The 23,848-nt window shown below is 58.4% G+C and overlaps 7 protein-coding genes across 7 annotated transcripts; 2 read left to right on the forward strand and 5 right to left on the reverse strand.

The window, feature by feature from the left end:
• Positions 1-314: 314 nt before the first annotated feature.
• GMORB2_6748 (Insulin-induced protein (INSIG)) lies at positions 315-1,690 on the reverse strand (the record flags this gene model as incomplete). The annotated part of the gene is made up of 2 exons (XM_035468716.1): positions 315-761; positions 845-1,690. 2 exons carry the CDS (start codon positions 1,688-1,690, stop codon positions 315-317), a joined length of 1,293 nt encoding a protein of 430 aa, XP_035321850.1.
• Positions 1,691-3,263: 1,573 nt separating this feature from the next.
• Positions 3,264-5,021, reverse strand: GMORB2_6749 (protein MAK11; the record flags this gene model as incomplete). The annotated part of the gene is made up of 1 exon (XM_035468717.1): positions 3,264-5,021. One exon carries the CDS (start codon positions 5,019-5,021, stop codon positions 3,264-3,266), a length of 1,758 nt encoding a protein of 585 aa, XP_035321851.1.
• A 533-nt stretch (positions 5,022-5,554) lies between these two features.
• Positions 5,555-8,881, reverse strand: GMORB2_6750 (AP2-associated kinase; the record flags this gene model as incomplete). The annotated part of the gene is made up of 3 exons (XM_035468718.1): positions 5,555-7,711; positions 7,770-7,867; positions 7,933-8,881. 3 exons carry the CDS (start codon positions 8,879-8,881, stop codon positions 5,555-5,557), a joined length of 3,204 nt encoding a protein of 1,067 aa, XP_035321852.1.
• A 918-nt stretch (positions 8,882-9,799) lies between these two features.
• On the forward strand, positions 9,800-10,220 carry GMORB2_6751 (uncharacterized protein; the record flags this gene model as incomplete). Its single annotated transcript, XM_035468719.1, has 2 exons — positions 9,800-9,893; positions 9,982-10,220. 2 exons carry the CDS (start codon positions 9,800-9,802, stop codon positions 10,218-10,220), a joined length of 333 nt encoding a protein of 110 aa, XP_035321853.1.
• Positions 10,221-11,702: 1,482 nt separating this feature from the next.
• Positions 11,703-14,209, forward strand: GMORB2_6752 (Fungal Zn(2)-Cys(6) binuclear cluster domain; the record flags this gene model as incomplete). The annotated part of the gene is made up of 3 exons (XM_035468720.1): positions 11,703-12,005; positions 12,340-13,281; positions 13,388-14,209. 3 exons carry the CDS (start codon positions 11,703-11,705, stop codon positions 14,207-14,209), a joined length of 2,067 nt encoding a protein of 688 aa, XP_035321854.1.
• Positions 14,210-15,096: 887 nt separating this feature from the next.
• On the reverse strand, positions 15,097-18,855 carry GMORB2_6753 (MFS transporter, SP family,ral alpha glucoside:H+ symporter; the record flags this gene model as incomplete). The annotated part of the gene is made up of 5 exons (XM_035468721.1): positions 15,097-15,261; positions 15,313-16,816; positions 17,410-17,414; positions 17,459-17,998; positions 18,781-18,855. The coding sequence occupies 5 exons, from the start codon at positions 18,853-18,855 to the stop codon at positions 15,097-15,099; spliced, it is 2,289 nt and encodes a 762-aa protein (XP_035321855.1).
• An 889-nt stretch (positions 18,856-19,744) lies between these two features.
• Positions 19,745-22,630, reverse strand: GMORB2_6754 (uncharacterized protein; the record flags this gene model as incomplete). Its single annotated transcript, XM_035468722.1, has 3 exons — positions 19,745-19,841; positions 20,670-22,099; positions 22,205-22,630. Coding segments are annotated over 3 exons (1,953 nt in total), but the record flags the coding sequence as incomplete, so codon positions are not given.
• Positions 22,631-23,848: the final 1,218 nt, after the last annotated feature.

The following is a 23,848-nucleotide window of genomic DNA, read 5'->3' on the forward strand; positions in this document are numbered from 1 at the left end:
CCAACTCATATACATATATACCCATGATATACATATGCCCATATACGTTTACCCATACAGATACCCATACATGTACCCATATTATACGATTACCCATGCAGATACGCATACAGATGCCCACCATATGTATTGTTCTCCTTCTCATGGCTCGCCTCCTTCTCGAAATGTATCGCATTGCTGTCCATTGAGTTGACTGGTGGCTTGGATATATCGTGGCATCAATTTTTTTCTCTTTTGTTCTTTTTCGAATATCCCCCTCCTCCTCCCCTTCCTTCAGAGAGGTAGTATTCAACCAACCAACCCCGACCCCAACCCTAGCGAGTCCCGACCCATCTACTCTTCATGACCGTCTTCTTATCCCAAGCGAGTCTCCTCCCGATGTTCCCAAAACAGAGACTGCTGCAGAAGAGCACGCTGAGCATCCAAGCTCCCGCCTCGACAGTCTCCTGGCTGACGATGGCGGCGAGCGGGAAAGCATCGACCCCCCTCGCTGCTGCTGCTGCTGCTGCCGCCGCCGTGCCGGCCGAGTGATTGCCCGTGGCGCCGATCCTGCCGTCGCCGCCGCGCAGCACATCCAGGCTGGCGGACGGGACGGGCATCATGTCCGGGTCCGTTCCGAGGAGGACCACGGACCCCACGACACCCACGGCAGCCGAGAGGACCAGCCCCACGGCCGATCGGTCGATCAGCCACCACAGGAGAGGGTTGACCGAAGCGAGCGTGAAAGCGACCTGAAGAGTCGAATCCCAAGCCAGACGTCTCTGTTTTTTGTTTTTGTTTTTTTTCCCTTCTGTCAGTGACCGGGGGTGGAAGGCTAGAGGATGAGGAGGGATGGATGGCTTACAATGGCGAAAACTATCCCCATAAAGACACCGATGGGACGCAGAATCATGGCCAGATCCGTGGTCCGGCCACCGACACCGGCCAACGCCCCGCGGTCCTTCTGATCGCCGTCGTCGTCGTCGTCGTCGTCGTCGTCGTCCCCGTCGACGACGGCACTGCTGCCGTCGTGGCGCTTTCCGTCCGCGACGGATGCGCCGAGCGTAGCCGCCCAGATCCTGTCAAAGGTCGGCATGGCGCCGCCCAGCACAACGCCCGAGACGCCCCAGAAGACCAGGTTCCTCCGGGCGTGGTCGACCTTGTCTGCCGCCGCAGCGGCAGCGCCGGCGTCGGCAGCGGAGCCAGCGCCCTTCTCGAACCGGGCCAGCACCACGCCGAACCCCAGACCGAGGGTGAAGAGCAGACCGCACCGGACGGCCAGCGACGCGGCGGACACTCCGCCGCCGCTGCCGCCGCCGCCGCCGCCGCTGCGTGGGTGACGGCTGCGACCGACCCGGTCGGCGTCGACGGTGACGGTGCTGTAGGCCCTCCCGCGCTGGGGGTGCGAGCGCCGCTTCATGAGCTCGTACGTGACGTCGTCGATGCTGGGGCGTCGGAGGGGTGTCCGTGTGCCGGGCGTGACGGTCACGGCGACGTCAAACGTCCGGTCGCCGTCCTCGTCCGCCCCCGGGGTCGCGGGGGAGAAGATGCCCGACAGCGTCGAGGCGGTGAGGTTGCGGGTCGACGGTGGGCGGCTGATGTCCGCGCCTGCCAGTGATGGGGAACCGTCGACATCATCGTCGTTGCTGCCGCTGCGGTTGAATGGTCGGCGGGGGATCGGTCGGATTAGAGGGGGGGCATTGTCGGTCATGTTTTCTTCTTCTCCTTCTTCTTCTTCTCTCTCTTTTTTTTTTATTAGTATGTTTTATTGCAAACGATGACGTCGTCTCTTCTCTTCTTTATTTTACATCCAAGAAGAAGAAGCACGTGAAACAATCCAAGAGCAAGAGAGGTGGTTTCTGCCTAAGAACCAGAAAATAAAGGATTCGGGTGGATAGGAAAGAGCCAAAGGGAACTAAGAGTAGTTCATATCTTTAGGCGGAACAGAGAGAAAGGCCCGAGCCGAACAGGAGAAGGAGAAAAAATAGGGAGAGAGAGAGAGAGAAGGGAATCTGAGAAAGAGAAGAAGGGGAGAGAGAGGAGAGGGGGGGGGGAGGAGAAAGAGAGGGGGGGGGGAGGGAAAAGGGAAAGAAAGAAAAAAAGGAATGACAAAAATCTTGTTCTGTTGCGAGGAGCAGTTTTTCTATCAATCACATGCCAATTTCGGGGTCGTCTTCTATTCCGTCTCTCTCGACTCCTCAAGTACGAATATATGATGCGGAGCAGGGAGTACGGGGGACAACAACTACGAGCAATACTTGACTACCTTGTGACTCCATACAATCATATTACGAGTATATCTTGAATAAGAACGACCTAGCGACTCTCGTTAACGATATGGTATTGATAGTATTATACATGTACGAGTACATCCTTTTCTTTTTTTTTTTTTGCCTTGTAATACGAGTGCTACTCGTACGTGTCGTATTTTCCCCGCCTTTCCCCCCTCTTTGCCTTTTCCCTTGCTTCGTGCATTGCATGTAACGACAGCAGAAGGCATAAGCCTACCCCCCCCCCCCCCCTCCCTCCTCCTCCATCATCTCTTCTCCCCTTCCTCTTCCCTTGATCAATGGCAGACGTAGACGTATTTTTCCCTCGTCCCCTCGTCTCCCCCAAGTATGCCATGTATCGGTGTCGATCCGTGTTGAGGCGTAACCTGCACCCGTACAGCCAAACGTCAGATTAACTGCGGGGAAGGGAGAGGGAAGGGAGAGGGGGGACTTTGTTGGGCGTGGAGGAATCATCTCAATCGTCATTGGTTGCGGGTGACTGTCTTCGTCGTTGAAAGACGGCCTGACGGGTTTGATGGATTACTCATCATACTTCTACTCAGTGTTGTTACCGTATTACCGTATTACCAGTATTACCAGTATTACCAGTATTACCAGCGTATATTGCCGAGTGAGCAGATATTGAAATATACATCATGAATAAATTCTTCTTCTCGTCTCGTCTCTCTCTCTCTCTCTCTCTCTCTCTCTTGTGAGTACCGTATGTCTACGGAGTGTACCGAGTACTGCTCCGTACGAGTAGTGCATGCATCTACCACCGTGCTCAGCTCATGCCCTGAATGTTTCTCGGCAGCATCACGTTACATCTCTGTATGGAACGACGTGTTCGGGAGATCTGATCGCGTGACGCAGCATCTCGTAGATGGCACGATGGTACCTGCCTGCTACGGCTACTCCCAGCAGCATCACTTCCAGCAGTACCGTACTCGGCCGCCAATCTCATCTTCTCGTGCTCTTTTGATCCGGGTAAATTTCAGGACATATGATGGGATTTCACTCCTCGTCATCACTATCGCCGTCCTCGTCCTCGTCCTCGTCCTCGTCCTCGTCCAGAAAAACACCGTCGTCATCCTCCACGTCGTCATTGGGCGTCATGAGATACGCAGCCATACACATGATGCGATTATCGGTCCGGTACGTCCCCACAAGACGGCCCTTTACCGGCTCCGCCTCGCCGTCGGCGACGACGCCGCGCAGCTCATCCACGCCGAGCGCCCAGACCCTCACGACGCCATCGCTTCCGCCGCCGATGGCGTAGAGGGTGGCGTTGTCGCCGTCGTCGCTGCCGCGGACGAGGACGAAGTCCTTGATGCGGGAGCCTACCCCCTCGGCGCGACCGCCGACCTGGGCCACCGTGCGCGCCGCTCCGGGCGCCATGCCGTCCTTGACATCCTCCAGCGGCGTGATGTGCTCGTCTGCCGTGGAGACGATGACGATGCGTCCGTCCTCGGTAGAGACGGCCAGGAGCGACCTTGCTTCTCCCGCTGCCGCTGCTGCCGCTGCCGCCGCCGTCTTGTCGTCGCCGTCACCGCCGCCGACGGAGTGGTACCGCACCTGGTGAACCTTGGTGCCGGACGGCTTTGCCCCTCCCAGGACGAGGCACTTGGGGTTGCCGTCGACGCCGAAGACGACGACGTCCCTGTCGAAGCCGACGGCGAACTCGTCGTCGCCAAAGGCCAGCTTCTGCGCCTCGCCCGACGCGTGCCTAGACTCGCCCACCTGCTGGAGCAGGTGACGCCCGTAGCCGAGGGCCTTGGCCCTCTTCCCCGTCGTCAGGTTCCACGGCCTCACCTTCTTCTCGCCCTTGCTGGCCGTCATCATGAGCTTCATGCTCGGGTGCAGGGCGAAGTCGTTGACGCCCTGGGGCGTGCCGTCGAAGGCCGCCGTGTCGCCGCTCGGCCGGCCCTCGGCCTTGACCATGGGCGCCCGCAGCGTGCTCAGCAGGGCCCAGTCGCGCGTCCGCGTCACCGCCACCGTCGCGTCCTCGCTCGCCGACATGAGCTTGGACCGCAGTGGGAACGACAGCGCCGTCACCGCCGACGCGTGGTGCTCCAGGCTGCCCAGCTCGCGGTTGCGCCGGTCCTCGGCGATCGGCCGCGGCGCGAGGTGCCGCATCAGCGACGCCGTCGGGTCCGCCTCCTCCTCCGCCCTCGCGCGCGCGGGCGCCGTGTGGGCCGTCAGCTCGTACAGGTTGATCTTGGAGTCGGAGCTGCCCGATGCCAGGATGCGCTTCTGGCCCTGGCCCGCCTTGCCCGTCGAGGGCGGGGATATCGCCAGGCATCGTATCGACTTGGTGTGTGCGGTCAGGAGGAACGTGTCGGCAAATTCCATCCTTCTCTCATCCTCGTCCTCGTCCTCGTCCTCGTCCTCGTCCTCGTCCTCGTCCTTCTTCGTCCTGTTCTTCTCCTTCTCCTTCCTCTCCGTCTTCTTCTTCTTCTTCTTGTCCCGGTCACTGTTCTTGCTTCCCTCGGCAGCAGACTTGATCGTACCCGTGAATCCGTGCAGGACTCCGTCGTAGAATCCGACAACGATCTGTATCGTCTCCGTCTTCGAGCCCGATGTCTTGATCGTGGAAGCCGTCGTCGCGGCCGCCGGCTTGGCCGATTCTGTCTTGGCCGTCGTAGTCTTCTGCTTCTTGGTCGTCGTCGTGGTCTGTGCCTTGGTCACCGCGGCAGGAGCAGCAGCAGCAGCAGCAGCAGCAGCAGCAGGCTCGCTAGCCACAGGGGTATCGGTCCTCTTTCTCTTGGCCATCTTGATCGTGCTCTGTATTATTGACAAGAAAGGAAGAAGAGAAGAGAAAAAAAAAGTGGTGTTGAAATAGTAGTGATGGCTCTCCTTCTTTTTCTTTTTTCTTCTTCTTGGGGTTTGAACTCGTACTAGTAGAGCAGAAGAAGAAAAAAAAAAAAGTTCGGTCCATTGAGCTGATAAGATAAGACTGGTTTGTTGCATATCCTCGTTAAGCCAATCGCTATCACTCTGTCGGTAGTAGTCGCACCACTGGATGGATAGATCAAACCATTGTTGGAGAAAACGTAGTACATGATACTGGTACAAGGTATCTTTACTAAACGTAAAACATAGAAAAGATCAAAACTACTACGCCATTCAACATCTTCTATATAGAATCTTGTATACTTATAAAAGAAAAAGAAAAAAGAAGAAAAAAACAAGGGACCCAATGTATATATGTATATATATTATGACTGATGACTGATGGACTGATGACTGATGGGGAGTGTGTGTTTTGAGACACCGGAAAAAGAAAAGAAGCCTCACACTCGGTCTCAAGACCTCGACGCCCCATCTTCGATACTGCTCAGGCTGGGAAACCGATGAGAGAATTCCTCGAGGTAGCTATCCCTCTCCGCGGCCGTCATATCCAGCGTCGGCTGGCCCGGCAGGTCCACGGCGATGAGCTGCTCCTGCGCAGCAGGTTGGCTCCTCTTGGGAGGGGATGCGGGGCGGTCGGTGCTGATGTTGCTGCCCGTCCCCGTGGGGATGCTGTTCAGGTGGACGGGCTTCTTAGGTGCGACGGGCTTCCCTGCCGCCGCCGACGGTTTCGGTGGCAGAGACCGGGGGGCCGTCTGACCAGCACCAGCACCAGCACCAGCACCAGCACCCGCACCCGCACCGCCGCCGCCGCCCAGGGGCTTCCGCGGGACGGCGGGCAGAGGCTTGTCCTTGTCTTGCGCCGAGGCGGACGCAGTTGCGTCAGAGTACTTGCCGTAGCCCTGCGCCGTCCTGGGGATCTGGGCAGGTGACTGCCGCTCCGCCAAGAGACCTTGCACGCGGCTCTGGATGCTCGCCGAGCGCTGAGGTGCCCCTCCCCCGGTGGTGTTGCGGGCACCGCCCAGCGCCGGTCCTGGCGGGCCGCCCCCTCCCCCTCCCGCTGCCACGCGCTTGCGGTACTCGGCCTGCGCCGCCTCCACGCGCTCCTCCTCCTCTTGCAGCATCAGCCGCTCCATCTCGCGCCTCATTTCTGGCGTCATGTCTTCCGGGTCCTCGGGCACGGCATTGCCACGCACCTCCAACGTGACGGCTGCCGCTCCCGGTTCGCTCGTCGGCGTGTCCTGCTTCAGAGGCGACGGCGACCTGGCTTGGGGAGCGGAGCCGCCGCCGCCCTCGAAGCGCTTGAAGGCGTCGCCGAATGTGCCGGACGCGGTGTTTCTCGTCGGTGGTGTCGACGACGAGCTGGGTGCCTGGCGACTCACTCCCGTGCTGTCCGACGACTCCGCCGGGCGAGGCTCCTCGGGTCCGCTCAACAGGTCGAGCTTCGTCGGCTCCCCGGCCGGGGGGGTGTTGTCCGTGGATGCCAGGTTAGCCCAGGGCAGCGGGGATGGTGCGTCGCGGGGGGCCGCCAGTCGGCTCTGAGGCCTGGACATGGCCTCCCTCTCACGCAGGTAGTCCACGGTCGACGTCGTTTCGAGGATGGTGCTGTGCGGCCGTGGCCTGGCGCTCCGGGTGGGTGCGATATCCAGCAGATCCTCCTCGAGCTTCTGCATGCGGGAAGCCGACGAGGACCTCGTGCCCATGGCCGGAGGGGCCTCGAATGAGGAAACGCGCGCGCTGACGCTGGGAGGGGGCGCATCCGCCGACTGCTGCTCCTGCTTCCCGCCCGGGACCGGCTGCTCTGACATGCGGTGGGGCCCAGAAGCCTGGATCTGGCTGAGGCGGTGCGAGACTTTCCCGACGGGGTCGAACGGGAGGTCGGAAGTCGACGTGCCGGTAGACACATAGTTGGACAGCTTCTGGGACGAGATGTTCTGAAGATCGGGGTTGCTGCTGATGATGGACTGCGCCCGGCTAACGCCAGCCTTGGCTGGTCCGGACGCGGTCTTCGGGAGCGCTTCGACGTGGCCGGGCACAACCTTGGCTGCAGACTGTGCAGCCGCGGGCGCGACGGACTGGGGGCGCGGGCCTGCGGGTCCAATGGGGGGGCTCTTGCTGGAGACAAACGCCTCTTCTGCCATGCGGTAGGCAGAGCCGTCAGCGTCCTTGTTCGGCTGAGTGGCCGAGGTGGGCGTGGTGGCATCAAACTCAAATTTGGAGCCCTGGTCGTGGAGGAGTGAGAACTGGTCAAGTGAGGGGAACCGCGACGAGAACTCGTCGGGGTTGGTGCTTCCCAGAGCAGATGCCTTCGAGTCCAGAGCCGCAAACGGATCACCGCCAGACGGCTTGGATGAGGGGAGCCCAGAGGCCTTGGGCGGGGCCTGCTGCAGCGACACGGGCCGGGGGGCTGGCGACGCCACCGGGGGGCGGACTGGTGATGGTGCGGGACGGCCTCGGCGCATGGGCGTGACATCAGGAATCGTCTCCTTCTCCTCGACCGGCCGCGAGAGGACAGCGCCGACCGGGGCCGGGGCCGGGGCCGGGGCTTTCTGTGTCGGGTTCGATGCTTGGCCCGAGCTGCCCGGGCCGGAGCTGGAGGTACCCGAGTAGATCTGGAGAGGCTGCGGTCAGTGACAGCCCAGACGTGTCCACTCCTCTCGAGAGGCTTACATCGCGGATCGGCACCTCGCGTCCGTGCATGGTGCAGGCCTCCTTGACGACCTGGTAGATGTTTGGTCGCTCACCGGGGTTCTCCTTGAGCATGGAGGCTATATGACAAGTGCGTTAGTCGGAGCGCTGATCAGCAGCTGATTTCGGTCGCAGGTCCTCGTACCAATAAGCCTCTTTAGCCTGTCGGAGAAGAGTGGCGCGCTCGGAAACCGGTAGCTGGCGTTGAGGATGGCAAGCTGGCCCTGGTCCTCAAAGGGGGTAGTATAGTAGCAGAGCTTGTACAGGAAGACGCCGAGGGCCCAGATGTCGGCCTTCTCGTTGAGGGGCTGCTTGCGGTAGACGTCGACCATCTCGGGGCTCCTGTACTGGAGAGTGGTGTGCTTCTGGACATCCTCGTCCATGAGGCGGCACTCGGTGACCGAGGTGGGGGCCGGAGTCGGGGGGGCCGAGGATCCAAAGTCGCAGAGCTTGAAGCGCTTGTGCGATGCGGACGAGGAGGAGCCACCGCGGCTGGTGATGAGGACGTTTTCGATCTTGAGGTCCCTGTGCAGCAGGGGCGGCTTGAGGTAGTGCATGCAGGCGACGCCCTCGGCAATATCGCAGAAGATGTCGAGGATCTCGGGTTCGGTGAGGCGGTGCTGCAGACGCGTGTTCATGAGGTCGATGAGCCCACCGCCGCTGCAGAACTCCATGAGCAGGAAGACCTCGTAGCCGCCGCCGCGCATCTCGGACGCGTGCGAGTCGATGTACGTGACGATCATGCGGTGGCCCTTGAGACGCTTCATCGTCTCGACCTCGGTCCTCATACCCTTCAGGGCCTCCTTGTCCGGCACGGCGACCCGCTTGAGCACGGCCTGGTCCGTCCCGTTGACCGGCTGCGGCATCTTGACCACGTACACGTGCGCGAAGCCGCCCTCGGAGAGGTACTTTACAATGACGACTCGGTGGCTGCCGACCTGGATCTTGGTCCCCGGCTGGAAAGTCCCCGCCGGTGCTGGCGGCCCTGAGATGCCCGGTACCGATGCCCCGTGCCCTCCATGATGATGGTGGTGCTGCGACTGTCGGGGAGCCGCCGCACGGGATGCCATGTGGTGCTGTCCGTACGACGCCATCATCCTTCAGCCAGCGAGGCTCTCTTCTCTTGTATGTACCGCGGGGAGCCCTCCTGTCGTCTGCACAGCGCTCCTCCTCCTCTCTTCCTCTTCCGACAGCGATCCGATGACGGGAGAGAGCGAGAGCGGTTATCCGCAGCCGTTCTTGTCGTAGCTGTGTGGGGTGACGTAGTGATCAAGGTAGGGGGGTCGTGTCCGGTCTCTCTACCCAAGGATAGGCGGTGCGACAGTGAGAAGATGATGGGCGGTGCCTAGTAGGCAGCCGTCGTAGCAGAAGAGCAGAATCAATATGCTTGAGAGACGTGAGGAAAGGCCTATATCAGCACAGTCTATCATCCGGAAAGGACAATATACATGTATCAGACAATGTAAAAGATTGGCCCCAGGGGACTTCTTCGGAGAACGCGTGCCTCTTCCCCAAAGACCTTGTGATGAGGGCGCAGTTCGCCAATAGCAGAGAGCGTTGTCAGCCTCGCTGTCATAATCCAATGGGGGGTTGTTGTTGTTGTAGTGGAGAATGATTGAGGAAGAGCCGACAAATTTACCAAGCGCTAGTCCTGATAATATCAGTCATCTTACGCACCATCGTTTCTGTCATGCTTCCTCCTCCAGGGGTTAGGCATAGCGCTGGAATTAGGCAAGAGCCCCCCAGGACATTCCTCCAGTATCGTTGATCCTTGGCGGGGCATTGTCGGTTAAATGCTTACGTGGCTAGTCCCTCCCCAAGTACCGAACTGGCTTATCTGTAATCGATTAGAATTATTTGAACTTTTTYTWYTTWTYTTTTTTTTTTTGCTTCTTCTATACTCCAAGCCTTTCTTTGCCTGCCTGCCTTATGTCTTTTGTCTTTTCTCATTCCGTATCTCATCATCGACTGCTGAGAACTCATATCATCCCTTGTATAAGACATAATTCACAATGGCCGTCCAGTTCTGTACCGGCTGCGGAGATCTTCTCCCCATCTCTCACCAACGCGAGGTCAAGTGCGAATGCTGCGGCAACCTAAACGACAGTATGATTCCTTGGTGACACCGAGCTTCTTTTTTGTTTTATTCGCAATGAGGGAACCTCTCTCGACTGACGACTCACCCGATGCGCAGACAAGCTGCAGACATACTCTTCTGAATCCTCCTCCAACAACTTCCCATCTGAGCTGCGCGACAGGCGTGGTGTGGTTCAGGCTTCTAAGCCCATGGCGTCGACCGATACATGGTCCTACACGGACATGCAGTGCCCCAAGTGTCACGCCGCCCAGGTCCAGTACACAAATCTCCAGCTCAGAGGTGCTGACGAAGGCTCAACACTCTTTTACTTCTGCCCCGGCTGTGGGGAGAGGTGAGTTCCTCCGATCATGATGATTGCCAGTGTCTGCTTACTTCGAGGTGCTAATATGCTGTGTAAACAAGATGGAACGAGGACAATTAAACCGACGAGCACGTCATTCCTCGCCTGTGTACCGTTTCCGAGCTGAGGTTTCACGGAAACAGGATAACATTCGTTCTCCTCCAATGTCCACGGAGTCACGTTTGATTCTTCGTCTGAGACGGGACGTCGAACCCACCAAGTCTGACTCTTTCCTGGTCCCCTTCCTCCTGTATTCTATCAACTTGGGAGGGTTACATGTCTCGAGGGTCGCAAGACGACGCTGGCCATGCGGGACCAAGTTTCGACCGCAAAGCGTCGGACCATGATCAGATTTGGGTACTCGCCCGGTGCTCATCCCCGTTATGAGAGGCGGAAAATATGTCGAGTTCGGGCGGGCTGCATGAGGATCGGACTTAGAGTCTCGGCAAGATCCCGGCGGTCCCCCGCCCCCTCCCCCTCATCCCAGTCAGAAAATCCTCAGACTTGGAGCTTGTGGGTAGAAACTTTGCGATGTGAGCATAGGTCTCTTTTTTTTCTTTTTCTTTTTTAACTCGCCTTCTCTTATACCTTTTCTCAACCCGCCGGCACTTGGACAACAATAGAACATTACTCCGCATGCTGTAGAAGCACAGAAATAAGCCGATTGATTCTTGGCATCAAAGGTGTGCAGCATGGTGATACGAGTCGTAGGAGGACAAAACTCGGAGCATGTTGGACATGTGTCTGTGATACCTAGCCAGTCCGCTAAAAATCCTCAAGCCAAGTGGATCCAATAGCCGAGATATTGGTTGCATGAGATTGGGAGAGAAACAAACGTGTCTGCGGGGCTAGTAGCCGTTGACCCTTGAGACACTAGGTCCTTCAGCCACTCTGTCGGCGGTTGCACCACCATGGAATAATTGATGTATGAACAGCTTCTAACGCGGACGTCTGTTGGTTGGGGTCGGATCCGTTCTGCTGTCCTTGTCGCTGTCGCTGGCTGGCTGGTGCTCGACTGACAGCTCCGGCTCCTTGACTGCGTTTCCCAGGCTGTTGTTCTCTTGTTGTTCCCTCTTTCGCAAAGCTTCCTCCAACAAGGCAAAAATATCCTTCCACTGGTCGGTCTGGTCCAGGGTCTGAGGCACAACCCGACCCCGCCAGACCGCCCTGTCGTAGACTGTGGAGGTCCTCGAAACATATTAAGAGTTTACTACCCAGACTAGTCCTGGTGGAGCGCCAAGTCTTAGAAAGAGAGTATTGTTAGCAGGTCATCTTGCTCAATCTCAATCTCATCAGAAGCTGCAGGTCAAAGACGTGGGTTCGTCCCGCCACCACTACTGCCACACACACACACCTGTTTTTCTTTCTTATCCCATATCCTGAGGGGGAAAAAACGTCAAACGGACGCAGCGCTCTCACGCAGGGCATTGTCTCTTTATCGGAAGCAGTAGGAGCTTCTATGTCCATCGCCCACAGCATGATGCCACTTCCACAGGACGTGCCGCTACCTCCGGACGACGGGATGGCCCCAGGCACCATGCTGTACCCCAACGGACCGTTCGTCAGTGGCAATGCCATGATGACCGGCACGGTCGCTCAGCCATCTTCAGCGCACCAGGCTCTGCCGCACCAGACTCTGCCGCACCAGACGTTTGATAACTTCTCCAAGCCGGCCAAGCTATCGGCAGCGGCGTCGTCGTCGTCGCAGGCGGTAACATCATCGTCGGCGGCAGCTGACCAGGATGAGTCCGAAGCTACTCCGACAGCCTGTCTCGCATGCGTAAGTAACCTCTCATATCTCACATTGCGCCCATCGGTGGAGGAGGAGAGAAAGAAAGAAAGAAGGAAGGGAGGCGGGATGTCAAGACGCAGAATAGAGAGTCAGAGGGGAAGCGGAGGGACGGGATTCAGCGAGTGGGTGGGATTGGCGAGAGGGAAGGAGCCATCCGTTCCCCTTGCTTCCTTCCTCTCCTTCCCCATATCACATGTAGCATGCACCTGATCAGGCTCCCCCTCCTTTGAACCTCTTTGACGCGAGACTTTCCATCCGCAAAGATACAACGGCAATTAGCTGACATTCCTACCCCTACCCCTACCCCTACCCCCCCCGGCAGCGCACCAAGCACCTAAAGTGCGACAGAGCACGTCCATGCGCTCGCTGTATCGCCTCAAGCTCTGACTGTGCCTACGTCGCCTCACGCCGAGGCTACAAGGGGCCGCGACGCGCTCCTGTCCAGAATCCCAACAAGCGTCAGGCCACGGCGCCTCCGGAGCAAGATCCAGCCGAGTATTACAGCCCGGTACAGCCCGTGACGGATACGCCTGGCATCTGTCCATTCACAGGCACACGCTTGGTTACCGGGAGCTCTACATCCCCGCCGTCCTCTTGCAGCAAGTCGCCCGGGTACCAGAAGACGCCCAACGGCTTCTCGGGGTCTGAGGTCTCTGCAAACAACGGCGTCGTGCCTGCCAATAGGAACGTTGTTGCCAATGGCGGTTCCGTTCAGCGCCCGCTTCTGTCGCTGGCTGAGAGGTGCCTGAGCTCCTTCTATCACAACTTCCACCCTTCGCACCCCTTTGTGCTGCCGAAGGAGTACCTTCTGCGCTTCTCGCACGAGGAATCGCTGGAGCCCCTCCTTGCGGCTGCGCGGTGGGCCGGATCGCTCTACATTGACGTGCCGTCGGCTCGTGCCAGCCTCCTGGACGAGGCCTACCAGCGCGTCTATAACCCCCGCGCGACGCGCGACGGCTTCCTCGTCCAGGCCATGATGGTCCTCATCATCGCCATGGACGGCATGACCATGAATGAGAAGGCCAGGGAGATGCTCATGGACGCCGAGAATCTGGCTGTGGAGATTGCCCTCAACACGCGCCTATTCGCCACCGTTCACGGCCGCAACATGCCTATCCTTGAGGAGAGCTGGCGCAGGACGTGGTGGGACCTGTTTGTCATTGACGGCATGATCGCTGGTGTCCACCGGATGACCAACTTTGCCCTCTTTGACGTACCAATGGACGTTGCTCTTCCGTGTGAGGAGCACGAGTATCTCAGCGGTGTGAGTAGCAGTATATGCCTCGCTTCCCTCCTCCCCCCCCCCCCCCCCCCCCAGTATCTGCAACCAGGACCTGTACTCGTCTTGCTAACTCGGATCTGCATCGCAGACCATCCCGCAACCGAAGCTTCTCGAAGAGCTGGAAGAGCAGGAGTTCTCGGACAGCGAGGAGCAGTTCTCATCCTTCTCGTACCGCGTGCTGTGCGGCCGCAACCTGGGCAAGTTTATGCGGACGCCGCCAATCCAGGGGCCCGACGACGAGAACCTGGCGCGGATCGAGACGCTCCTGACCAACTGGCGACTGCACCTACCGCCATCGAAGCGCGACGCGCTGGACACGCAGGGCCGGATCGACGAGATGATGTTCCAGGCGCACATGATGGTAAACGCGACGTCGATCCTCCTGCACCAGCCGCACTCGCAGCTCGACTCGTCGCCGGCCGAGACCATCACGTCGTGCGCGCCGCACCAGGCGGTCCTGACGACGGGCCAGCCCTTCAACTCCCATACGCGGCACGTCATCTCTTCGGCGTCGGCTATCTCGCGGCTCGTCACGCTGCCCCGCCCGCCGACCGTGGCGCTGACGTGCCACACCCACTTCTTCACCTGCGTGCTCACCCTGTCGTCCATCGTCCACCTGTCCAAGTGGGCCCTCCGCTTCGTCCAGTACGACGACGACGACCTCCGCCAGCTACTCCGCCTCAACATCGGTGCCCTGTCCGAACTCTCGCACGTATGGCCCGCCGCCGACCGCGCCCGCACCCAGGTGCGCTCCGTCGCTTCGGAAATCTACCTCGCCAAGAAGAAGGTGCAGGCCACGCCGCACTTTTGGACGGGTCTCACGAGTGACCAGGTCTCTTCCTCGATTGCTGCCGATGATGATATCATTGAGGGAATGGATTTCAAATCTAAGCCTAAATCTTTGAAGTAGATTTTTTCCTCCAGGAAGGGAATTTTTTTTGGTTTCCCTCTCCTCTTCCCCTCTTCTTTTTCTCTTCTTTCTCTTCCTCTCTTTTTTTTCCCTTCCTTTCTCATCTTCCTTTTCCTCTTCGTCCTCTTTTTTCTTTTTGGCTTTGATCGTTTTCAGTTTCTGATTGATGATCTTTTTCACACACATACACACATACATGCATCTCAAACTACTCTGCTTCATGAGACGAACCCAGGTAATGTTGATGGGATCCCATACCCTGGTCGTCTTTTTACAAAAATAGTGCAGATCTTGTATGACGTCTCTTCTTCTTTTCCTTCTCTTGGTTCTGTGGGAATTTTTTTTTGGGGGGGGGGAGGGGAGGTTGGGTTTCTTATCAAAAACTGTGCGGATGGATTTACGGGAACGATTCGAGCGAGGGGGTAACGGTCCAACTCGCGTACGGTTTCGGATACTGGTCGTGGATGCTGCTGGTTGATGGATGATGGATCACTACGGTTAGGGATGGTGGTAAACCGAGGGGAGAGTGACAAAGAGGAGCTACACATTCTACATTTTCAAGTTTGAAATCTAATCGTTATTACACTGAGAGGAGAAGAAGAAAATACACACATCGGGGCAATGGGTTATTCAGAGTTAGGACAGGAGAAGAAGCATCACGAGGGACACGAACAAGAACAGCAGACTAAGACGATGTCTTGTAACCATACTCCCAACTCACAAGAAGGACCCTTTCTTTTTTTCTTCATTTTCTTCCTTTTCTTCTTTTTCTTCCTATTCTTTCCTTTCCTTTCTCTCTTCTTCTTATACAAACAAGCAATAAAAGAACAGAGAGAGAGAGAAAGGAAAGGAAAAGGAAAAGAATCCTCCCCGCCCCCCGCCCCCCGTCACAGCCTCGTCGTGGACCACTTGCGTGCCGGCACCCGCGTCTCAAACATGGTGTCAACCTCGGCAGGGGTACGATCCTTGGTCTCTGGAAGCCTGATGTAAGCCCAGGCAAGGGCCACGACGGCCGTCACGACCCACACGAGCGCGGCCCTGGCCTCGAGACCCTATCCGTCCGGTCTGCTCCCCAGCAGGGAGGGGGCGAGGAACATGTTGACCATGACGAGGACCAGCAGGGCGGCGCGGGCCATCGAGTTGGTCGGCCCCTTGAGGCGCGTGGTCGGCACCTCGGATGCGATGGCGTAGCCCATGGGGCCGATGGTCAGGTTGAAGACGACGGCGAGGCCGACGATGAAGGCGGCAATGACCCAGCCCATGACGGCGCCGAGGCGCGAGTTGGCGTAGAATCCGGAAACCCCGATGGCGACGAGGCACGCAATCGTGCCCGACAGGCCGCCGATCCAGGCAGTCCGTCTCCGGTAGAGACGTAGGACGGGGATGGATGCGAATGTTGCGAGGACGCACATGAAGTGCATGCCCAGGTTGACGAGGATCGAGTTACCCTCGGTGACGCCGGCGTTCTGCAACACCTTGGACGCGTAGTAGAGCAGCGGGAGGCCGACGGATTGCTGCGTGAGGTATACCATGACGGTGATTTCCGTCCGGCGCAGGTTCCCATGCTTGAAGCAGGCCAGGAACCCCGTGTCTCGCGATCCGCCGCCGCCACCCCCGCCGGCGAGCCTGCCGGCGAGTCTGAGGGCATCGAGGGTGGCCTCGGCATCCAGGCGCGGGTCGCTGCTGAGCCGGCGGATCGACGCAGACGCCTCGCGGGGCCGGCCGTGCTGGAGAAGGCTGAGGGGGCTCTCGGGGAGCATGAGGAAGAGTGCGAGCAGGGGGAGGACCCAGGCGTACTGCAGCAGCATGGGTATCCTGAAGGCCCAGGTGTCGCGTCTCAGGCCCGAGCTGGTCAGCTGCTCGGGGCCAAGACCGAGCTCCTCGGTCGAGCGCAGCACGACGGCGCCGAGGAGCTGTCCAGAGGTGCTGAAGGCGCTGACCAGGGTCGTGGCAGGGCCGCGCACCTTGAGCGGTGTGACGTCGGAGATGTAGGGGACGGAGATGCCCTGGAAGAGGCCCCAGGGGATGCCCAGGAGCACCTCCCCGGCGAGGAAGAGGCCGACGCGGAGGTCCGTGCTGTCGGGCGGGGCGCCGACGAAGCTGGAGGCAGAGGGGATCAAGAGGACGAGGGCAGCCGTGGAGAGGCCCAGAAGGGCGGTGCGTCGGTAGCCCAGCCTGCTCGTGAGCGTGGGCGCCGCGAGGATACCGACGACCTGGCCGGCGGCGATGCCGGCAGCGATGGCCGTCTGCCACGAGGTGAGGAGGGCGCTGTCCAGCCTGCCGTCCCGGTCGGCGTCGTTGAACGGCGTGAGCTGGCCGCCCGGCTTGGAGGAGCTGCCGTAGAAGCGCGCAAAGGGCTGGAAGCTGAAGAAGGTGGACACGATGCCGACCCCGTAGCCTTCCATGACGGCCGTCGAGGCCATGAGGGTGGCCCAGAGGAGTGCGGGCTTGTAGTGGACGACTGCGTAGCGGAAAGTCATGGTCTGCTCGTGGCGAGCGGCCCGCGCGGCGGCATCTCGGTGATCGGGATGTCCGGTCGGCCTTGGAGGTGACAGCTCGTCGGCACGTTCAGGTCGGCTTCTCCGGGAGCTGGCGGCCGCGGAGATGCTGCCAGACACTACATGGTCATCGGGGGTCTCGGACATGATGACGGCGAGATGATGGAAACGATGAAATGAATATAAACGCGCGCGCGCGCGCACGCACACACACACACACACACACGCCAAGTCGCCTCGAGAAGTATGATGAGACAAGATAAAAGGGGGGAGGGGGCTGCTGGTGACGTGTAGGTTTGTTGGTTCTGAGGAGGGGAGGGAAGGGGAAGGAGAGGTGGCTATTTATTTATCTCTTCTTTTTTTTCTGATCCCTCACTTTCTCGTCTCCTTCTCCTTCTATGAGAGAAGGGTAGGCACGACTTGTAGGTCATGATGATATAATAATATATGTATATATGTATATATATGTATATATGTATATATATATATATATATACACATGTGGCGTATGGCAAATGGCAAGAGCTTCCAAGCCGGAGAAGATGCCACTCGAATCCGTCGCGGCAGGATATGAGAATAGTACAGCAGGTGGTAATGATGCATCAGGTATCGGACAGGTTGAGAGGAGCGAGAGGAGGGGGGAGGGGGAGGGGGAGGCTCCCGCCCCTCACGCTCACATCAGGCAAGACCAGCAATCACTACGGATCCTTGATTGTCAGAGCCAAGCCCTCATGCTGTCGGCATAGTCGACGTCGAGACCCCAATCCTTGACGACCTCGTCGATGCCCCTACGCATCCTGGCGACGTACTCCTCCTTTGGCCTGCTCCCCCTGACCCTCTCGGTGTCGACGTAGGCCAGGGCCTTGACCTTCTCGGGCTTGGGCAGCGGCTTCCCGGACGCGTCCCTCTCCCAGAGGACGTCGACGTGCTGCTTCCCGTACGCCACCGGGACGTTCTCGCACCTGTCCAGCCGTTCCTCGTCGGCCGGCGGCAGCAGGTACAGCAGGCCGTAGACGCCGCCGCGGGAGCTCTTGGCCGGCGGCTCCCCGCCGGGGGAGGAGTAGGCCGTCAGGGACTCGGACAGGGACAGGAGCTCGTCCGGGATGATGTTGGCGAAGCCCCGCTCGTTGATGATCCAGGACCATCCAGCCAGGTGGGCCAGGCCGACGGGCGTAGACGACGGGCATCGACGGAGCATCTGCTGGGTCGACAGGTTGGAGCCGAAGGCGAAGTAGAGGATCTCGTTGGGGTGGTCTCCTGTGATCGTCATGCTGCTCTCCTGGGCGCGAATCTTGGGAGGCATCCTGAATGATGTCTTGTTGTCGTTGTTTATTATCGTTGTCGGTTTTTTGTGCGTATGTGTTTTTTTGGTTGTGTGTATACTTGTGTGTGTGTGTGTGTGTGTGTGTGTGTGTGTATGTGTGTGTGTGTGTGTGTGTGTGTATGTGTGTGTGTGCGTGTGTGTTTATGCGGGNTGTGTGTGTGTATGTGTGTGTGTGCGTGTGTGTTTATGCGGGTTTGCGAGTCGCTGAATCCTCTCTTCTTCTTATAATCTCGATGATTTATATATACAACTCGGATAGTACTCGATCGACTCTCGAGTGGTGTGATGCGGTGTACTCTGCTCACTTTGAAGCGTTGTCGTGATGTGCCGTGTCCAGCTGTCTGCTCTGCTGTCTTTTTTCTTCTTTTTTCTTCTTCTTTTTTTAATATGCATATATAATATATATATATATATATACATATATACATCTCGTCTTGTATTGTTCCCGTCTTGGAGTCTCTGCATAGAAAACTTGTCAGACTTCAATATTGATTGATACAATGCATATCCCCCCCCCCCCTTAATGTCCGACTTGTCCCATGTGAGTATAATCTGCACATGGCATATGGAAAGAAAAAGAATCATCATTATTATAAATAAATAAGTCGGATAAAAAAAAAAGACAACAGGATACAAGTCAGTCGGGCACGAAATTCTGCGGGAATTGCTGCCTAGAGATATAGTCGTCGAGCCAGCTTGGGGATATCCGTTTTGAAGAATGGAAATGGCTGCTGAGCTGTACAGATTACATCCTTACAGCACGTAACAATGCGCAGTCCAAGTTTACGGACGACAATGACTCGTAGATTGAGGCTACGCCTCATCGTACCAGGATCAGGCCCCAATCTATATCCTCCGGGGGGGGGGGGTTTCTTCTATGTTATTTGTCTTCTTTTTTTTTTCTTTTTTTTTTTCATCTCTCCCGTCTTCCTTTTACCCGATATGTACGAGTACGACATTGCCAACGATGCGAGGCAGATTTTTTTTTTTCTCCTTTCCATGTCAGTGGGTCGCATATGATGTATGTATCATTACCTGTACCAGTCACGACGAGTTGAGTACGACGAGTACGACGAGTACGACGAGTACAGCTGTTTTCCCCATCTTTCGACGCAAGACTCTGACAACGTGGACGATGATGCATGCAAACTCATCAAGATGATGGCAGCACGACGTACGTGATGGATTACCTGTCCCTCGCCAGCAGTGACGGTTCGACAGCTTATACCACTACCACCACATTGAAAAGAATCATATGATGACGTGATGAAGAGTATCAAGGTTCGAAAATACAATGTACACATTACTGACGGGGGGAAAAGAAAGAAAGAAAGAAACAAGAAATACCATGTCTAAATCCATTCATCATCTCTCATCTAGTCTTGTGCGTGTGTGTGTGTGTGTGTATATGTTGCATGGGGGTATTATACATCTTTCCCTCTTCCGAAACAGAAAGAAGAAGAAAAAGAGGAAAAAGAGACGAGAAAGAAAAAGTAACCAACCCATCAACCCATTATATATATAAATCCCTCTTGCCAAAGAAAAAAAAAACAGGTAGATAGAGGTGGCGGGGGAGAAGAGAACGTCTGTGGTTGCCGAGAGAGCGAGCGAGCGAGCGAGAGAGAGAGAGAGAGAGAAAAGAAGAAGAGGAAATAAAGAAGAAGAGAGAAGAGGAGGAAGAAGGAGAGAAGAAGAAAGAAAACCCTATGCACTAGGCGCCAGGAAATCGGACAGCATGAGATCGTCAGCGCTAGGTCGGAGATTGTGATCAATCTCAAACGTCTGGGTCAGGAACTGCTTGGCCTCGTCGCTCGCGTGGTCGGGTATGGTCGGGCTCGCCCGCCCGCCGCCAATCTTGAAGATGGCCTGGAGCTGGCTGCAGTCCGGGAACGGGTGCGAGCCCGTCATCATCTCCACCACCAGGCAGCCCAGGGACCAGATGTCGGCCTTACGCGTGTACGACGTCTGCTTCACCACCTCGGGCGCCATCCAGAAGACGGAGCCCTGGAGCGACGGCCGGTGCTTCTGGTTCGCCCCCGCCGCCCCCGACAGTATGTTGGACGCCTCCAGCTTCTTGGAGATGCCAAAGTCGGAGATCTTGATGGTGCCCTTGTTGTCCACCAGGATGTTGGCGCCCTTGATGTCGCGGTGGATGATGTCCCGGTTGTGCAGGTACGACAGGCCCGTCAGGATCTGCCGCACGAAGCTGCGCACCAGCGGCTCCGGCAGCGCGCCGTACGAGTTGAGCATCGTCTGCACCGACCCGCCCGGGACGTACTCCAGGAAGATGTTGAGGTAGTCGGCCGACGAGCTGCAGCCCAGGTACTGCACGATGTTGGGGTGCCGCAGCTCCCGGAGCAAGCCGATCTCGCGCTTGAGCGCGTCGATCATGCTCTTCTTGCGGTTGTCGCTCTGCGTGTTGGCCCCCGGCGCCGGCGTCTCCACCTGCTTGACGGCCAGGAGCTCGCCCGTGACGGCGTGCAGCGCCAGGTACACGCTGCCGAACGAGCCCTGCCCGATGAGGGCGCCCTTCATCCACTTGTTGTCGTCCCACGAGTCGCCCGACAGGAAGCTCTGCAGCTCCTCGTCCGCGTCGTCGCCGTCCGTCGTGAGCGCCTGCTTGATCTCCTGGAAGGACCCCGACTGCGTCGACCCGTCCGTGTCGAAGAAGCTGCCCGCCGCCGTGTTGCCGTCCGGGTCCGTCACGCTGACCGGCGTCGCCCCGTCCGAGCTGCTCTCGGTGAAGGACACGTACGACTTCCGGTCCGGCTCCATCGCCGTCGACTCCTCCTGCAGCGTGTCCAGCATCGAGGACGCGAACGAGTCGCGGTTGAACATCTGCGGGAGGCGGCCCTGCGAGTCCCGCCCGTGCACCTTGGCCACCTGGCCGCCCCCGTGGAGCCACGAGTCGGCGATGGTCGGGATCGGCGGCGCGTCCTGGATGCTCGACGCGAAGCTCAGGTTGCTGGCCACGCTGAGCCGGCTGTTGACCTTGCTGAGCCGCGTCGACCTCCGCATCGAGAGCCGGGCGGTGCGGTCAATGTCCTCGCGCGCGTGGTCGGGGAAGTACGAGGTGAGGTCGCAGGCGATGAGCTCGCTCGGCGGCCGGAGCCCGCCGAACTGGCGGAGGCTGCCCACCTTGCGGCGCTGCGGCGCCGACGAGTCGCTCGACGGGGGCCGCTCCAGGTCCTTGGCCGCGTTCGACACGTTCCTCTGCCGGTCGCTGTACGAGGCGGGCGACAGCGGCTGCTGGAGCTTGTCGCCCCACCTCTCGCCCAGCACCTTCTGCACCTTGGCCTGGCCGCGCTTGTCGACCGTCTCGAGGGCGCGCGAGTACTTCTGCTGCTCCTCCTCCATCGCGATGGCCGCAGCCCGCTGCAGCTCCTGCGAGCCGGGCGAGCCGGCCGGGACGCGGCGCAGGATCAGCCGGTTCCGCTCCGGCCGCCTCTGGTCCTTGATGATGCGCCAGAGCTCGGTGTCGCCCAGCCGCTTGCAGTGGTTGGGGTCGGGCTCGGTGCCGGTGAGGACCCAGAAGCAGTAGTTGCGCTCGTGGTCCTCCCTCAGGGTGAACTTGCGCAGGGTGACGCGCATCACCTCCTCGCACGTGTTGCAGCCGGCGATCTTGACCACCTTGGTGACGCCGTCGGTGGAGATGACGCGGATGACGTCCTGGTTGTGAGGGAGGGCGGCCATGAGCGACCCGTCGACGCTCGAGTTGTTCCTCGTGTGGGCCAGGCGGGCGGAAGACTGCGGGTCAGACGGCGTCTGCTGGTGCCTGGGCGGCGGGTTGGCGGTGAAGTATCCGGCACCCTGGGGGTATCGCTGCTGCTGCTGCTGCTGCTGCTGCTGCCGTGCTCCACGAGGGTCCGTCTCCTGGATGGGCGATGTCGGGCGAGAGCTGGTGGGCTTGGACAGGTCGTAGGCCGACATGTCGTAGGCCGACATGTCGAGCTGTCTCGAGAAGCGCTTGTTGAAGAGCGGTGCGGCGTGGCCGGGCCGAAAGGTCTGGTTGCGTGGCGAGCTGGTCTGGGGAGGCTTGACCTGGATCTCGAGAGCACCAAAGGAGTCCTGTCGGGAGGTCAGCATTCCGGGCATCGGGGTGAGAGGGGGGGAGGGGGAGGGCGTCGCGTGATGGGTCCAGGTCAGTCGAGCAGGCAGGCCTTCTCTACTTACGCGGTTCCTCTTCTTCTGGTTGGCGCAGGCCTTGGTGCGGAGCTTCTTGATTCCCAGGAAGAGGCGGACACGGTCACCGACCTTGTCGATGCCCATCTCCTTGAGGACGTCCTTGTCCATCTCAAGCAGGTTCTCGCCGTTGATGTGGTTCTTGCGGAAGATGGCCTGGTAGTCGCCGCAGTTGATCGTGTTCAGGTAGTCACAGACCCTGTCCTCGTCCCAGTTCCTGACCGAGTCCGGGCCGTCGAGGTCGGAGAAGTCGGAGCCGGCAGGGCTGCCCGGCGCTCCTCCATGATGCTGGGCGCTGGCTGGGGTGACGGCGATGCGTCTCGAGGTCGGGAGGGCGCTCGGAGGGTTCCCACCGGAGGGGAGACCCGAGGTGGTGATGACGGTGGGGAAGGGGCTCTTCGAAGCCAACATGGCCATTATCTTGTTCTTGCGGATGGTTTTATTAAAAAGTAGCGGTACCGGTACGGTCGGGTAGGAGTAATATCGTATGCGTGTGTATGTATGTGTCGTAAAAGGGTCGTCGATAGAGGATGAGAGTGTCTCTCGAAGGGGGGAGGGGGGGGGAGATTAGACACCGCGGTGCTCGTATACTCGATTATAGTCAAACTCGTCGTGCAGACGGGGTCCAGCCCGGCGGGAGGGGGAAACAGAGAAAGGCTGAGGAAGAGGGAGGAGGCGAGGTCCGACGGTGAAGCGGGTCAGAATGGGGACACTCGTCTAGAGGCACCAGAAAGCCGATCGATTGTCGGACAAGCAGCGAGCAGGTCGACGCTAGTTCACTCTTCTGGCTGTTGATGTTGAGGAGGAGGAAGGGAGAGGTGGAAGAGAATAAAACAAGCTCTCTGAGCTGAGTAGGAGAGAGAAAAATGTGAAGAGGAGAAACAAGAGCCAAGCCCCAGAGTAATAGAGAGTTGACAATAATACCTTGAAGATAGTAATATATGTACAGATCATAATACACATGTACGGTACANCGACGCTAGTTCACTCTTCTGGCTGTTGATGTTGAGGAGGAGGAAGGGAGAGGTGGAAGAGAATAAAACAAGCTCTCTGAGCTGAGTAGGAGAGAAAAAAAAGGTACGACGTGAAACAAGAGCCAAGCCCCAGAGTAATAGAGAGTTGACAATAATACCTTGAAGATAGTAATATATGTACAGATCATAATACACATGTACGGTACATGCTACCGCTACAACTACTATCGTCATGGCACTAATCGTAGTAGCAAGTAATGTTTTTCTAATATCAGGATATTCCGTACCTACGGATCACGGTGCGTATCGTGTCTCGCTAGCAGCACATACGAGAGAGAGCAGGACGGCGGGACAAGGAGCACGGAGTCGGACAGAGCCGGGCGCTTGCGGCTTCAGCTGGAGGGGGGGGGGGGGGGGGGGGGACAAGGCCTCAGGACACAGGTCGTGCGTGACAGGGCCTCGGTATGGGTATCATATCAAAACCGTCATACGAGTGATAGCCTGTAGTACGTAGCAGCCTCTGGGTGGCCCTGGGTGATGACGCGACGGCCGGGGGAGGGGGGGGGCGGCCTGATGGGCTAGGCTGCAGAGAGTAAGTTCTAGGCGGTAATTACCGTCCTTATCGGGGCCCGTTACGGTGAGGAGTCCCCTGCAGTAAGCA

This window comes from Geosmithia morbida (genome assembly GCF_012550715.1).
Source record: "Geosmithia morbida isolate 1262 chromosome Unknown scaffold_6, whole genome shotgun sequence".
Taxonomy (NCBI): Eukaryota; Fungi; Ascomycota; class Sordariomycetes; order Hypocreales; family Bionectriaceae; genus Geosmithia; species Geosmithia morbida.